Raw genomic sequence first — 15,418 nt, forward strand, 5'->3', positions numbered from 1 at the left:
AGAATCTATAGCAATTTACAAGTTCATTAGTGTTTTCTGCTGCTCCACCTCAGAGCAGACAGATGCACAGAGAAAGCTGCATCACCAAAATACTCCTAGAAATATCACAGACTCCCTCTGCCCACTGATAGTTCTGTTCCAGTATGGCAGCTATTCTGACTGCTGCTTCATTCTAACAGCAGCATAATTTAGGGACAGACAGACGTAGAAATCAACTAGGAAATGGAAAGGCCTTCAAAAAATAAGAAATCTATATCTTTTTGTTTTCCTTACATCAACAACTAACCCATTTTCTGCTTTGAAGTAAAAGTTAATGAAAATACCTTCTACTGCCATGTGCAAGTCAGACAACTACTTTTTTTTTTTTTTCCTCCAGATTGCAACGAGACCAACAGGATTCTGTTTTATGAATACACTGCAGGTATATACCTACAGGACAGATTTAGTCATCGTATGGGAACTGCTAAGTCACTGATTGATCACCTGAAGCAAACACCAGGTCAGCTGTGGGAGCACAGGTGAAGGCAATTCACCTGTGTGAATGGCAGGGGTGGAGCCTAGCTGCACCTCTCCTAGAGTCCATTTAAGAGCTGACTGCCACCCAAGAAGGCTCTTTTTCTGGAGATCTCCCCTTTGGAGTTTTTCTGCAAGCCGAGGATACAGGTGGGCATTTTCATTTCTTTTCAATTATCTCCTTCTACTGTGATAATTCTTCCAGATTTACAATGCATAAAAAAACAGCCTAGCCAAGTCACTCTGCTAACTGTATATTTGTTGGTGTACAGTCGCTTACAGAAAGACCTTTCCGTTACTAATTTTAAAGATGGGAAGTGGCAGTGTTTGGAAGGTCAGAAGTTTCCTTCTCACCTCTGAAGTAATGAAAATAGGCAGCTGGTGGAAGACACTTCAAAAAAATCTTTCACACCAATGCTATATTAGCCTTATCAGCAAATTTTGACAGATGCTCAAATGGCCTTGCTCTTAAAGCTCCAAACAGTGGAAATATCATCACTGCTATAGACAACTTAGTCAGGTAGTCAACTATTTTATCCCTAGAATGCTTTACCAGGAGTAACACCACATTTTGCCAGCTATATTGCTTATTTATCTTTACTATTTCATAGAATCATAGAATTGTTCAGGTTGGAAAAGACCTTGAAGACCATCAAGTCCAACTGCAATCTAACCTATTTTGCACTTGGAACAAAAGTGAGTAAGCCAATTAGTTCCTTTTAAGGCACTATTTGATCTCTCAAGATAACTATGCTACATCCTTATTCTGACCTTCAGCAGTCTTAATTTTATGATGTATGCTAATGTAGTAAGTACTGCCCATTCTATCCAGGTCACTGGGTGTTGGATGAATCTAGCCTAGGGATGGTCCTCAAAAAAAAAAACCAACTCACTCTGATAAAAGGATATGAGCTAATCAGTAAGCCATCTCTAAAAATGGTTTTCGAAGTACTTCTGCATCCAGCTTACAGTTGTTTCAGATAGACCAGATTTCCATAACGTGCAAGACAGCTTCAAAAGCTGCAGCTGAAAAAACATCTGCTTTTCTTCTGCTTAAGGGGTCCATACCTCTCCATGGCTTACTCTTGAAAGATTAGAGTTGGCTAATTATCATCTTACCACTTCCTTCCAGTTATTCTACACACAATCCTTACCTCCTAAAGCTTTATCGTAGACTGAAGTCGATTCTGGTTTATTATTCCACATCCCTCACACCCTCCATCTGCATTTCCAGACAGATGAGGTACTGGAATGTTGAATATGGAGAATATATTATCTATCATCCAAGAGCTGTCAGAAAGTTAGAAGTTCCCAAATTGTTTCAGTCTGTTTACTAAGGAATACAGAAAGCACGTCCCCTTGAAGTTTTACCCTAGAATATCCCTGTTTGCTGCTGAGCACAGTTACCACCACCAATAAAGGCATCCACGTTCCCACCTCAGCGCTGAACTTTGCATTGAAAATTGATACAAAAAAGGAAATTCCTAACGCCAGTCTTTTGCATTCGTAAGTCAGCAGATGATACCACATTGATCTGATTTACTTATAGCTAAACACTATTTCTTGCATTCCACAGGTAAAACAGCCTAACAGCTTTGACATTTACAGAACCTATATGGCAGTTATGTGATGTAAGTGAAACTTCATCTTGTATCAAAAAGACATCAGTAATTGAATTGATACCATTAAACAGCAGCTTAGCAAGTCAGTTAATAATTCAAGACATCAGAATGCAGCTCCTCACTTCTATATCACCAGTTAAAACATGGTGCAAGTCTGGGCAGGCCTGCCTCCCGTTACAGTGCCACAGCTGTTCTAATAAATAAAAGCTTGTGATCTTAGTTCAGTTCTTAGCTGATCCACACCCAACAAAAAGGACACCAGCATCATTAGTCGTCACCTACTCTTCTACTTCCATCAGTTACTTTCCCACCAACACCACCCTTTAAGATGCATTAATTGCGTATTTTCCTGCCACTGAAATCCTAATTTCAGTTCTCCAGTAATTAGCACAGCTGAAATGCCTCAGGGTCACTGTAAATTGTTACAAGATTGTGTTCTTCTGAGGTTCTTCCAATCATTTCAATTCATTCATTTTCTGCAATTGTTTCAAACCTCTTTAACCAAGCTCTGGAAGAAAAATGTTCTAAAACAACCACAAATTGAAAAGCAGGAACTAGAAATTCTAATGGTAAGTCAGAGCCAACACTGCAACTCTTTGAAGAAAGCCAGCACTGAAGGCAAAACACAATCATCATTTTCACACAAGTTTCACATTTATTTCACAGCCATTGCGATGTTGCAAGGAAAAAAAGTTTCTTTTGTATACAGCATTCCCAAGTGCATCAGACAAGTGAGATCCGCCATCTTCCCCGTAACCAAATGTACTCCCTTTGTTGTAAATTGCAGCAGCAGCAATTTACGACTGCTTCAATTACTAGTAACTAGTGCTTCTTAATTAATACCTTAAGAAAATACATTTATGCATATAAAGTAAGTAACTAGAACAAGCATCCAGCTTCAAAAGAATGACACAAGATTCCATTAAGCGCAACCAATTCAGAATCAAAATGCTGTGAATTCAAAACATTCCACTTAGGCTAAGAAAGATCTCCATTTTATTTCAGACATCAGTGTGGACTACTTTATACCAAAAAATAAGCTTACTTTTAAGAAGCATCATACATTTTAATTAAGTTATACATTTTTTGCAAGTTCAAATTCAGACATAAAAATGCCATGATTATCTTTACTAGCAAAGGTATTTATCAGCATCCCCTCAATATGGTTGTTGAAACATCATACTCCCAATATAAGGACAGGAGGCAGCAGACATAACTACTTAAAACCAGTTCCAGATCACCCAAGAAAGGTAGCAATCGCCATCAGGTAACAAAAAAGAAATTACTTACTCCTTTCTGAGGATCAGTGCTCACCCAACACTCCAAAGGAGATGATCTCCCAGTAGAGATGCTTTCCTTGCGGCTGCCAGCCCTCAAATGAGGTTAGGGAACTGTGGATGCGGGGGTCACAAGAGTGAATTGCTTCCACCTGTGCTCCCAGGGTTGGTTACACCCCTGCACAGGTGCTCAATCACTGGTTCAGACCAGGACCTAATGGATTCCATACACCTGCCAAAAATTGTTTCAGTGGTACAGACCTTCCAAACACACTGCTGTTTCATAATTTGCAGAAATCCAGAAATTGTACTGGGGAAAAAAAAAGGAAATCAGAACATAACCAGAACATCTGGCTTGCTTTTTTTTTTTTTTACCTAAATCAATTTTTTTTGTTTAAATCAGTTAATTTTATTAAGAGTTCACTTATGTGTATGCTAACTTTCAAAAGCTACAAAGGTTATAAATACCACATCTATACCAATGAGGCACCATTGCTCCAAGATTATACCGAAGCCTAGAGGAGGCACAGATTCAGTATTTTCTCCAGCAAGTCAGAAAATTAGAACCTCTAGACTTCAGTCTGACTCTTCTGTTACTTGGAAATAGGCCAAACAGCTGTTTTTAATCAAGGAAAGATGTGTTCCTGTATGCTGTGCTTTATCACAGTATTTCAACTTTAATTTCTCACACCACACTCAAGTTGCATTCATGCTAGTTGAGAGCACCAAACGCAGATGGGAATTATCAGTAATTGAAGTTTTCTTTTTGTCTTTTTTTTTTTTTTTTAACTACACTAAAACCCTACTAAAACCCACATGCTGTTACCTGTAAAGAACAGCAGACATTTACGTAAAATACCAGGCTTTCTTTTTCTGATAATATGACTCCCACAATGTACAGCAATGCCTTCCTTGCAGTTGATGTGAAAGTGTCCTGCAGAAATTTTTCTGCGTGTGACCATGAAGCCCCCAGCCCATACCCCAAATAAACCAGTCTTCAGCTACACATAGTGAAATGCTCCTATCTAGAACACACCTGGATCCTGGGTGATCTATCTTCTGCTCTGGAAACTGTTTCCTTGTTCTCTCTCTACCTCTGCTTGAGCATAGGATCTGAGCAGATCCAGGTTCAAAACCTGTGATCAAAGAAACAAAGATTATTTAACCTTGTTTGTTGGAGACAGGGCCTTAGTCTTATTTTTCCAAAACTGTGCACTCACAAATCCATTTTGTTTCATGTTAGATCACTTAGGGTTCAATTATAACCAAATGCATTTCACAGACCATGCGTAGACATTCAAGTACGTAATTAAAATCACTGTTCAAGAGTGTGCTCATTTGGATTTGGCAGCAAATCCAGAGGCTGAAATTGAACAGTGATGGGAAAAGTACCAAGCGAGAGGGAGATCAGAACAACTGTACTCAGTGATATGTCTGTCTTGTTTGACTTCCCCCAGATGTATTATGTACTGTTATTGACTTACATAACATCAAATCTCTTCCCTTGAAAGAAAGCATGTGTCACACCAAAATCTGAAACCACAAGATAATCACTTTGAAAGGAACAGAACTTCGCAGTTCTTAACCTCACTGAGCAGCTTCAGCTACCCTAAATCTTAATAAAACACACTTAAGATGAACAAACACAGAAGTCATATCACATGCAAGAATGAGGGAATGGAAACATAACGTGTGTAAGAATGAGAGAATACGCCAAGGGTAAATAATTAACAGCTACCTCTGAAATTAGGTTAGGTACATGCACAGATATATATAGAATTAAGGGAATAAAAACATCTCAGTGACATTTACTACACAGATAAAAATAGTGCCTCAAACTCACGTGGCTTGCAGAAAAAACATTTCTGTCAGTTTAGATCCTTCCTACCCCCAAACACATTTTAATGAAGCACGGTGGTAACATTCAGTCTTTTAACTGAAGACAAAAACAAGCTGGAGCCTCAATTCTCAAACAGAAACGCAGCAGCTACAAAAGTAAATTAATTTGATTGGTGATAATGTCATTTAGATACAGGACAAGTGCACAGAAAGTATGAGGTCTCTTGCCCTTGATATTGATAAAAAACACAAACTGACCAACTATGAAAAATAAAGCAGAAATTATGCATTCACGGTACAGCAGAGCATATCAAGCCTGGATGCAGAATACGTGACGCATACTCGAGAAAAAGTTTCAGAAAATAGATCAAATTCAAATAACTTCATAGAAAATAAGTTTTATTTGGCTTCTGTCATACATTTTTTTTACAAACAAAAGCACATTTATACAGTTTGCCTCTCCCCGTGCACGTCTGGAATTACTCATACGAAGCCATTAATAATAAGGCAAAAGGTGCCTTTGAAATCATTTCAGACACATTGCATTTGGACTGTAAAGCATCCAAAGTTATTTATTTTCAGACTTTAACTTGGGAAAACGTTTCAGGTGTTTCTTGTCCAATTCACACAATTCTCCCACGCAAGAAAGAAGGGACAGACCTTGCAACAAAAAACTGTAAAACCAAGGGGCAATATTCATTTCAAGGCAGAGCTAAAGACAGGTTTCCTTGTTTCTGTTTTGTTGGAAATTAAAAAACAAGAACAACACAACTAAGTAATAGCTGTTTTAAAATGACAAATCAGCCATCAGTAGTTTAAGACTGGTTGCAGAGAGCACTCTCTTCAGATGCTTCCCATGTTCAGGTCTGTTTCCTGTCGGCAGTGACTGTGGAATTTGTTTCTTGCTGCTGCTTCAGGAAGAGGAGTAAATGCACCTTGGGCTTTCACACATCACAAGAGGTACTAACCCATCAAGTAGCCCCTACAGAACAAAATTAAGTTAGGAAAAAAGTTAGCAATCAAAGGCAGGACCGCCTCAAAAAGTGAGGAATTTTAACAATATTAAACCAAAAGCCACAGCTTGCCAAAACACTCTTAATATCAAGGCTATTTAGTACGTACATCCTGCGCAAGGTATATACCAGCCCACTTAACTACATGCTCCTTCCTCAAGTCACTTAATGAACCCTGAAAATGGATCAGACTGCTCATTGCTCTCTATCCAACTCCAGCAATTGCTTAGAATTTCTGAAGCCCACGTTACACCTTTGGAAAGCTGCATTATTTGTACCCTTTACACAAACTGCCAGTGTTAAGACATTCAGTATGTCCTGACATCCCCCGACAATAAACACAATTCTGGGCTCTTTTTCTCTTCAACTTCTCTGCAGCCTTATTTCTTTGAAGATTTTAAGAAAAACAACCGTCACAACATATATAATCAATGAAACAAGAAAAATATACAGCAGGTTGTTATCCAGCAACCAAGGAACCCAACGCATCTGCATTGTGAAACACATTTTCTTAATACACATGCAGAGTAAATAAATGTTTAAGAAAGGAGTGGTAACTGGCATTACGAAGTCAACACCTCACAGAGCTACTCCAGAAATTAATTACTGGTATCTCTAAACTCCTGGTTTCGGCTACTCTAAATAAAATAGAGTTAGAAATAGAGAAAACAGAAATTGGAATTCTTGCATTTGGTTACTACGTAGCCTGACAGCTTCAGATCTTTCCTACTTTTCAGTCTTTGAATATCAATGTATCAAAATGTCATGTATATTGCTTCAATGTAATGTTCAGTTTTACAGCAACAGAGAAAAAAAAAAAAAAAGCCTGCATTACCTTTACTTTAGGTCTGCCTTGGATACTTCTGAAAACCCATTTCGCTGCACTCAGTATTTTTAGTTACCACCTTTCATGTACCTTGTCAACAGAAACGATTCATCCGCCATATTCAGTCTAACTGAAAATTAATTACAACTCGTACTCACCAATCGTATCATCTGACCTACCAGGATCTGTCACCTCTTTTTGAACCACAGCGCAATCTTAGAGCAGCTGAGCCCAAAACTTTCCCACTTTGTTCAAGATAGGTTGCTCCAAAAAAGCACTGAAGAAAAGCAATTTATAGCCAAGGTCCAGATGTTTACAACACCTGGTTTTATTTCCTGCTAAGCTTACATTTACTGTTGCCGCCACAAAAGAGGAGAAAAACAGAGAGAATAAAACGCTACTTACGGTAATTTCATCCTCATGAAAACTCTGGCCATAAAGAAGCTCAAAAGCACGCTGACAAATCCAATGAAGAGCAGGAGAAACCTATTCAGCTTGGGGATATTTGGTGCATTGGATCGATCCAAAATTATGAATCCTAGGCCACCCATTGTGAACAGGAAGCTAGATGCAAGCCCTTCCATAATATACTGTCCGTTTACTCTACAGGAGAAAAAAACAGAGGGGAGATGGTAGGATGTTAGAAAAAATTTAGATTTAAAGTAACTATCTGTATTTCAAAATGCAGCTACTCAACTTATTAACTTTGCTAGATGACTTCCTAACTAAGTAAATTCAGAAAATTTACATTACGCAACTACATTAAAACTGTTATATGTAATTTATTTCCTCCACTAAGAGCCTGCAAAGCAACTGGGCAAGAACATGATGGTTTCATGCACAGTAGCATACAGTATTGGATACCATGCAAGCTCATCAGCTTACAGAAATATCTACTCCAAAAGTAGCACCAGCTTTCACAGATGACTCAAGGTGCAGAGCTGGGGCCAACAAGCTCTCCGAAACTTATTTCCACCATGATGTTTAGGCAGCTGTGCCCTAATTCTCAGCCTGGAACAAACCCCATTCTGAGTACTGTGCCAGCACGTGAAGCACATCTGCAGGTTCCAGCACACAGCAAAAATGGCTCCTGTCTGCAGAGTGTTTTGCTACCTGCACGCTGGGCATGCAACTGGATCTTCTGCATGCAACAATAACTAAGCCTTTTTCTATTACTGTAATCAGCAATACCAGCAACTTCATAGACGTGGTACAACTGAAACTGCTATGCATGCATGCTGATACTGAAATGATAATGATCATTTTTGCCACAGATCCTTAAAATCGTCAATGCCACCTTCTTTCACGTTGTTTCTGCTGAACTGTACGCAAGTGCAGTCAATTCCCTGCAGGAGCCCAATGTGTGCACACTGCAACAATCCAGCCCAGTCTGAGTCATACACTACATCCAGCTCAAATCAAAATTTACACACGATGCGTGACACAGACTTACAGAATGGTTCTGGTATTTTAAAAAAATAAAAATACGAACTGTGATTCTCGCACACACACAGTCGTAGAGAAAAAAAATTAACATGTATAGATTAAGTATTTTTAGACCAGATCCTCACTAAGCAATTTCTTGCTTATTGTCAGTAATAGGTGCAAACATCTATTTTGTATTTGTATGTTCGCAGAATCATAGAATAGCCTGAGTTGGAAGGGACCTCGAGGGTCACGAATCTCCAACCCCCCCCTACCGCAGGCAGGGCCACCAACCTCCACATTTCATACTACACCAGACTGCCCAGGGCCCCATCCAACCTGGCCTTGAACACCTCCAGGGATGGGGCATCCATGTTATGTATTCTAACCTTCAGGCACAAGACTCTCAATTACATTAAAAGCTAAAAGGCCAGACCATCACTTTGCATGAAGATTATATCACCATGCATCTGCACCCAGTAAAAAAAAACAAATAGGTAGGAAAAACTGGAAGTAGTACCAGATCAAAACATACTCGTTACCAAAATATACAGTCCTACAAGCTTTTGAAAGATCTAATTTTTCTAATTTTTGCTGTATTTTAACAGTTTTATTTCAGATTTGCAAATCACAGCCCAGATTTCGGATGGGCTCAGCCTTTTGGGAAGCTCAGGGTAAGCTGGCACAGCTCCTTCACGCATGTTTGTGTACGTGGCGCTGCTCCTACCTGTATGCCAAGAAAGCCACCGGCCGCTGGTGCCCGTGTTCATCCGTCATCGAGCCCACGCTGGGGGGCTCCACGATCACATCGTAGATAATTCCTGCGAGGAAACAAACAAACACACAGCGTCAGCTTGGAGTCTCAAGCGAAGGGGGAAAACCAAGGCGACAGCTGGCAGGCGGGCAGCGCATCCTATGGCCCGCCGGGCGCCGCAGGACGTTCAGCCACGCGGCTTCCATCGCCGCGGCCTCCCCTGGCGCGGCGGTACCTCCGGTGATGAGGAAGTACGACACCACCACCAGCGCGTAGACCGTCATGGCCGAGGGCATGTGCACCCATCCCGGTCGCTTCAGCTTGATGTTGGGGCACTCGAGGACGGCGAAGGGCAGCCGGAACAGCGTCTCCATGGCGGCGGCTCGGTGCGCACGCCGGTCCCGCGCCGCCGGGCGCTTTGCTCACACGAAGGCGGAAACGGAAAGCCAGCCGGGTCCTGGCAGGGGCGAGTAAAGAGAAGAAAAGCGAAAAAAAAAAAAAAGATGAAACCAACAAAATCCCCGCAAAGCGACGCTGGAACGTAAGATATTCTCTGCGCACGCCTTCGATTTGCGAAAAACATCCGGAAGCCGAGGCCGCTCCTCGGAGGGTAACGATTCCCTTTACCCACCTGCCAGGGCCCAGCAGCCCTGACGTGTCGCCACCGAGTAGCCGGGAGGAGCGCGGCGGAGCGGGCGGAGCGCTGCCCGCAGGACAGACAGGCCGCGCGGGGGCAGCAGCGCTCCGCGCACGCAGCGCCCTCAGGGTGAGCGGGGCCGATCGCTCGGCGGCTGCGGGCACGGGGATTGCGGCCCGAGCAGCATCGGCTGAGCCGGCGGAGCACTGCCCCTCGCCCCGCTAGGAACCGTCCTTCCCCAGCGTTGGGAAGAATCCCGGCTGGTCATTAGCTAAGGTTTCTGCCTTTTAAATAAATAGACGTTTATGGCATTTTTCAATTCTTCTTCAACTGTTCTGCCTCCATCATTGCCTCTTTCCCAGAGCCCCATGCTTGCCCTACTTAAACCACAGCACCAAAGTTTCTACTACTGCAGGAAGGCAACAACTAATACAGTTTTAATCGTGTAAACTACAGTAACAGCACCTAAAAACATCAGCACGTTTAATCTTAGCACTTAAAGCAGCCTCTAACGAGCTGCAGCCTTGAGAAGGAATTTCAGCACAACCTGATGAGACAGGAAGGCCTCATACAACTAGGTGACTTACTGCAACATCGAGCTGCTCTGAGAACATTATTGTAATGAGTTGGGGCACTGAAGAAATGAATCTCTGGGGTACAGCAGGCTTGGCCCTGTGCAGTGTTGGTGTGTGCAGGATCATAGCCACCTCCATCACTCAGAGGCAATGCTGACAAAGTGTTCCATGCTTGCAGGCAGCAGATCCCAACATCCCAAGCTCTTCTTGTCATTCTTCTCATTATACATCTCTTAGCTGAGGAGCAGACTACACAGTGAGGCACAGTGTGAACAGCCAGCACAGAGCCAGCAGGAAAAAATTCCTTTTGTACGCTTCTCAGAAGCGCAGCCTGAATGGACCCAAGTGATCATAGAATCACCTCCAAATGCCATCCATCTGGGATCAAGGTCTGCATTCAAATATTTTACCTCCTTTCCTGCTGCTACTCTAAAAGCTGATTCTCGGAGCTATTAGTCTGTTCACCCGGAGCTCTGCTCGGATGGTGCCTGCAGCTGCAGATCCAGGAAGCACCTGACAAGTGACCTGAGCAAAGCAGCTGGAGCTTTCCTCCAAATCCAGACCACGCAATGGTCTAGCAGACACAGCACTAACTTCAAGTCAGACAATCACCCTCTACCCTCGGATTCAAATAGCAGTGAACTGCAGAACATACTACAAAAACAAACAAGAAACTACCTTTGGCTTACTCTAGCTCTGCTCCTCTTCATCTGGCACTGTCTTCTAGTCTTTAGCCAGCTGTCTGCTTTTCTGTTTTAGATGTCTTCCAGTCATTTCATGCACAGCTGCTGCCATGAAAAAAGGGTTGCTGAGTTACTCCAGTCTGCCTCGGGATTCTGAGACAAAGCTGGGAGCCCTGTTCAGGCAGGCCTGCTTCGCCCCCATGACTGTACACAGTATCCTAACTGTTTCTGCTGCATCAAAATCCATTTTTGCCTTTACCAAGCTGTGAGCAGCTCTTACCAGCTTTCATCAGCATGCAGAAAGACAAGACACCAGGAAAGTGGAACTTTCATTTATTGGGCAGAAAATACAAACAGATTTACTTTGACTTCTGGCTCTGTGCTTGTGCCTTCAACACTTTCACAACGATCTTCTGCTCCTCAATAAGGAAAGCTCTCTTGATTCTGGAAAGGAAGCACAACACCATCAGGAGATGCATCTAATCAACTGAGAACACAAAAGAAGAAAGCTGCAATCAGTTTTGTTGGCCCCAGTGCTTCATGTTCTATGTGTGGTGTTAGCTCCATATTAGTTTAAAAGAAGCTGTGAGCGTTCTTGCCAGCACCAAAAGATAAGAGCAGGGGCAGTGGCAGCATACAAATGTGGAGATTTGGGGAAAAAGCCCTTGTTTTTTTGCAAATGTAGGGTTAGTGCCTTGTAGGCAGATAAGGCAATGCTCGATGGCTTCACTAAATTAAAAGGAAAAAAAAAAAAAAAGCTGAAATCCTCAACAGCAAATTAATTTAACAGTTCTTAAAATAGTAACAGGTGAGACCAGCTAGTCAGTTTCCTCCATCAGAATTACAGAAGAATTGACATGAGTCCAGTCAGCAAAACAACAGCAGCTGCTCTCCCAGGATTAGAGTGTCTTCGTCCATAAACAAAGACGGGCAGGTTAAGTCATGCCTGAACACAATTATTATTTCTGGAAGGCATACAGGTCCACCATGTGGACAGATCTATGTGGTAGTCCTCATACATCAACAGTCTATTTGATGAGTTTGAGTTAAAAGCAAAAACAGCCTACCAGCAAGGCTTCAACAGACAAAAGACAAAGAACTGCCAGCTGCAGGGAAGGAGGTGTACTTTCAGGCAAAGACAGACAGGCACTCATCTGTTAAAAGCAAACTATCAATATCACAGTGTGTGGGAAACACTCAAAAGACTGGCATTTAACACTGAAAAGTTATGCTAAAGACCTGCAGCTGTAACAACCTGTCTTCAGTGGCACCTAATGCGATTTAGCTTAGAACTCACAGAAGAGAAAAGAAGAGGCTGGCAACATTTGCACTACAGATGAAAAACCGGCATTACACCGCTGGCTCCAGAGATCTGCTTTGATTACTATTCACAGGGATGACATATTGTTTGTAATACACAGTCTTCCTCAACTTTATCAAGGAAGTAAACAGCCATGGCTGTTACACAATAAAGCTTCATTAAGGAATGCCTAGCAAAAGTCATCTTAAAGCTTAACTGCATGAAGTTACATAAAATGCTGACAACTACATCAGTGGGTCCCAAAAAATGAGTTAGCATGATCTTTCACTAACATCTTTGCGTAAGACAAAGCAAAAGAACATAGGACAACAGAAGAACAGAAACCACAGAATTATAGAACGGCCTGGGTTGAAAAGGACCACAATGATCATCGAGTTTCAACCCCCCTGCTGTGTGCAGGGTCACCAACCAGCAGACCAGGCTGCCCAGAGCCACATTCCAGCCTGGCCTTGAATGCCTCCAGGGATGGGGCATCCACAACCTCCTTGGGCAACCTGTTCCAGCGTGTCACCACACTCTGTGTGAAAAACTTCCTCCTCATATCTAACCTAAACCTCCTCTGTCTTAGTTTAAAACCATCCCCCCTTGTCCTATCACTATCCACCCTTGTAACAGCCACTCCCTCTCCTGTTTATACACACTCCCTTGATTGGCCTACACTACAAAGATGCAGTAAGATTCAAAACTCACATTAAGTGACCTTAAGAATAGAGTTAGTTTGCTATATGCTTACCTGTCACGGACACACTTAGCACACATGGAACCACCATAGGCTCTGCTGACATGTTTCTTTGTCTTTGACAGCCTCTTAAGAACTTTAGGACGCACAGCACGCACCTATATGAAGCAAACATTGGAAGAAAATGAGAGCGCTGCCTAATTTTGAGTAACAGCTGTATTATGGAAATAGACTTGGATAGTTTGACTTCAAAAAGCCCCAGCAGCATCTAAAGCTGATTACTGAACAGGCAGGAAGTGAAGCCACACACTGTATCCATGCTGCCTGCAGCACTCCAAAGCTGATTTTTCCATTCTACTGCTTTTGAAATACATTCACTGTTTTTTAAATTGCTTATTATTAAAAACGATAATCTTTGTAAAGGTAGAAGCTGATTGAAAATAAGTTGTTACTCAAACATTCTGATCTGCCATTGAAGGCAATAGCATCAAACGAGGGAAGTTTGGGAATAAAATAGCACATTAAAATACAAAAGTCAGTCCTTTTTTCCTAAAAATCATAGTCAGATGATGCTTGTTTTTTGAAAAATCTACCTAGTAGATAAAATTCTAAGTTTTAGCCCTGCAACAGATTAATCTAGATCTAACTTGAAACAACTGCAGCCAGTTAAAAGTTAACTCACACAGGTTCAGATAATAGCAATGAGAATCACACGCATTAAAAAAGCACCTGTTCCTTACGCTTCCAAACTGTTTCACCAGCTCCACCTTACAATATTCAAATGGAAAAATTTAAAACAAAAGGCTGTTCTTGAATTCATGATGAAACAGATATCAAACAAGAAAAGAATTTTAACATTAAAACAAGAAAAAAGGAAAGAAATAGCTGCCAAACTCTTATGCCAGCAACCCTAAGACTTACACCACGAAGACGTCCTGGGCATACCCCACATGCTGACTTCGGTGCTTTCCCTACTTTCTTGGTGTAGAGGTAAACAATCCTGTTTCCAGGTGTTCGGGACCTAAATGGCAGCAAAACAGTCAATGCAACAATCCAACTCCAAGCTTAATTTTCTTCACCGAAAAATTTCTAGCAACTCTGGCTTACTTACAGCCTGGTCTTGTTGGAAGCTGTGTTGTAGGATAACCTACGGCGGTAGGTCAGGCGCTGAACCATTTTTCACACCTGAACTAGGCAAAACCAAAGCAGCAACGGTTTAAGAACTCGATCTCCGGATGGCAGTTCACAAACCACAGCATCATCCGCACCGAACCGCCGAGCCCAAAAGCTGCGCTGAAGCGAACACGGCCCTCCCTTCCCCTCCCTCCAGTGACAACGGCCGCAGCAGCGCCGCTCCGTACTCAGCCCGCTGCCCGCTCCTGGCCCAGCCGGCCGCGGAGCTGACAGCAGATGAGGGCACGCCGCCACCCAACAAGAGGACGCCGCCCCGACGGGGGCTGCCGGCCCCACAGCAGCACCCCGGCCGCTAGGCCGCTGAGGCGGCCCTGTTTCTCCGCCCGCCCGAATGCGGCCCCTAGCCCCCAGCCCCTCGCCACAGCCACAGCCACAGCCACAGCCACAGCCACAGCCACAGCCACAGCCACCGCCACCAGCGGAGCCCTCGGAGCCGCCCTCAGAGCTCGCCGGTCAACGGATGGCGGCGGATGGACGCCGATAGACGCCAGCGGCCCGCAGTAGCCCGCCGCCATACCTGGAGCCGCCGGATCCGGAAGAGGGAGCGGAAGCGCCCGCGTCGAGACTGAAATAGCGGCGCTCCGGAACACGGAAGGAATAGCGGCGCGTCAGGCTGGGCGCCGCCATGCTGTACGGCGGCGGAGCTGCAAGGGCGTCGCCATGTTGTAGGATTACGGGGAGGGTAATGTGGGAGGGGCTGGGTACGGCCCAAAGAGCCCCCCGTGCTACGCCCCTGTACCCACTGGAAGTTACGCTTCCTGCATCTTCGCTCTTTTTCTTTGAGGTGCTGCAAGGACACAGCTTTTGGCATCAGGGTGACCCCAAAGGTCACGCACCTGAAGTACACGTAGCTGTGCCACTGTAGCCAGAATGCTGCACGTGAAACATGTAAGGCTGGACGCCTTGTTAGCTGCCTCAGCTTTGCTTTCGCAGAGCAGCACACGCTCAGAAGCCTTTGATGTGTGCTGCTGGCCTTATTGATGGATTCGTGGCTCGCAGTTCACCGTGCCACATCCTCCCTCTTTTCAATCTGTGATTTTTTTTTTTTTTTTTTTTTTTT

At 43.3% G+C, this 15,418-nt stretch overlaps 2 protein-coding genes and 1 long non-coding RNA gene across 4 annotated transcripts; 1 reads left to right on the top strand and 2 right to left on the bottom strand.

Annotated features, from left to right (window-relative positions):
- The first annotated feature begins 382 nt into the window (after positions 1-382).
- LOC122180235 lies at positions 383-9,986 on the top strand. 2 transcript variants are annotated; one of them, XR_006178962.1, is made up of 4 exons: positions 383-663; positions 1,125-1,209; positions 2,090-2,144; positions 9,124-9,986. It is a non-coding gene; the product is annotated as an uncharacterized LOC122180235 (long non-coding RNA). The 2 variants fall into 2 exon arrangements; XR_006178961.1 differs by lacking the exon at positions 383-663 and having other exon boundaries at positions 794-1,209.
- Positions 5,634-9,695, bottom strand: OSTC (oligosaccharyltransferase complex non-catalytic subunit). The gene is made up of 4 exons (XM_042871769.1): positions 9,505-9,695; positions 9,243-9,336; positions 7,496-7,693; positions 5,634-6,233 (listed from the first exon to the last, which is right to left on the bottom strand). Exons 1-4 carry the CDS (start codon positions 9,641-9,643, stop codon positions 6,215-6,217), a joined length of 450 nt encoding a protein of 149 aa, XP_042727703.1. The 5' UTR covers positions 9,644-9,695; the 3' UTR covers positions 5,634-6,214.
- Positions 9,987-11,481: 1,495 nt separating the features above from the next.
- RPL34 (ribosomal protein L34) lies at positions 11,482-14,900 on the bottom strand. The gene is made up of 5 exons (XM_042872106.1): positions 14,876-14,900; positions 14,276-14,354; positions 14,086-14,185; positions 13,219-13,322; positions 11,482-11,608 (listed from the first exon to the last, which is right to left on the bottom strand). Exons 2-5 carry the CDS (start codon positions 14,338-14,340, stop codon positions 11,524-11,526), a joined length of 354 nt encoding a protein of 117 aa, XP_042728040.1. The 5' UTR covers positions 14,341-14,354; positions 14,876-14,900; the 3' UTR covers positions 11,482-11,523.
- Between the last annotated feature and the right edge of the window lie 518 nt (positions 14,901-15,418).

Source organism: Lagopus leucura, unplaced genomic scaffold (assembly GCF_019238085.1).
Source record: "Lagopus leucura isolate 7727_CA_CO unplaced genomic scaffold, USGS_WTPT01 Super-Scaffold_100004, whole genome shotgun sequence".
Classification (NCBI taxonomy): Eukaryota; Metazoa; Chordata; class Aves; order Galliformes; family Phasianidae; genus Lagopus; species Lagopus leucura.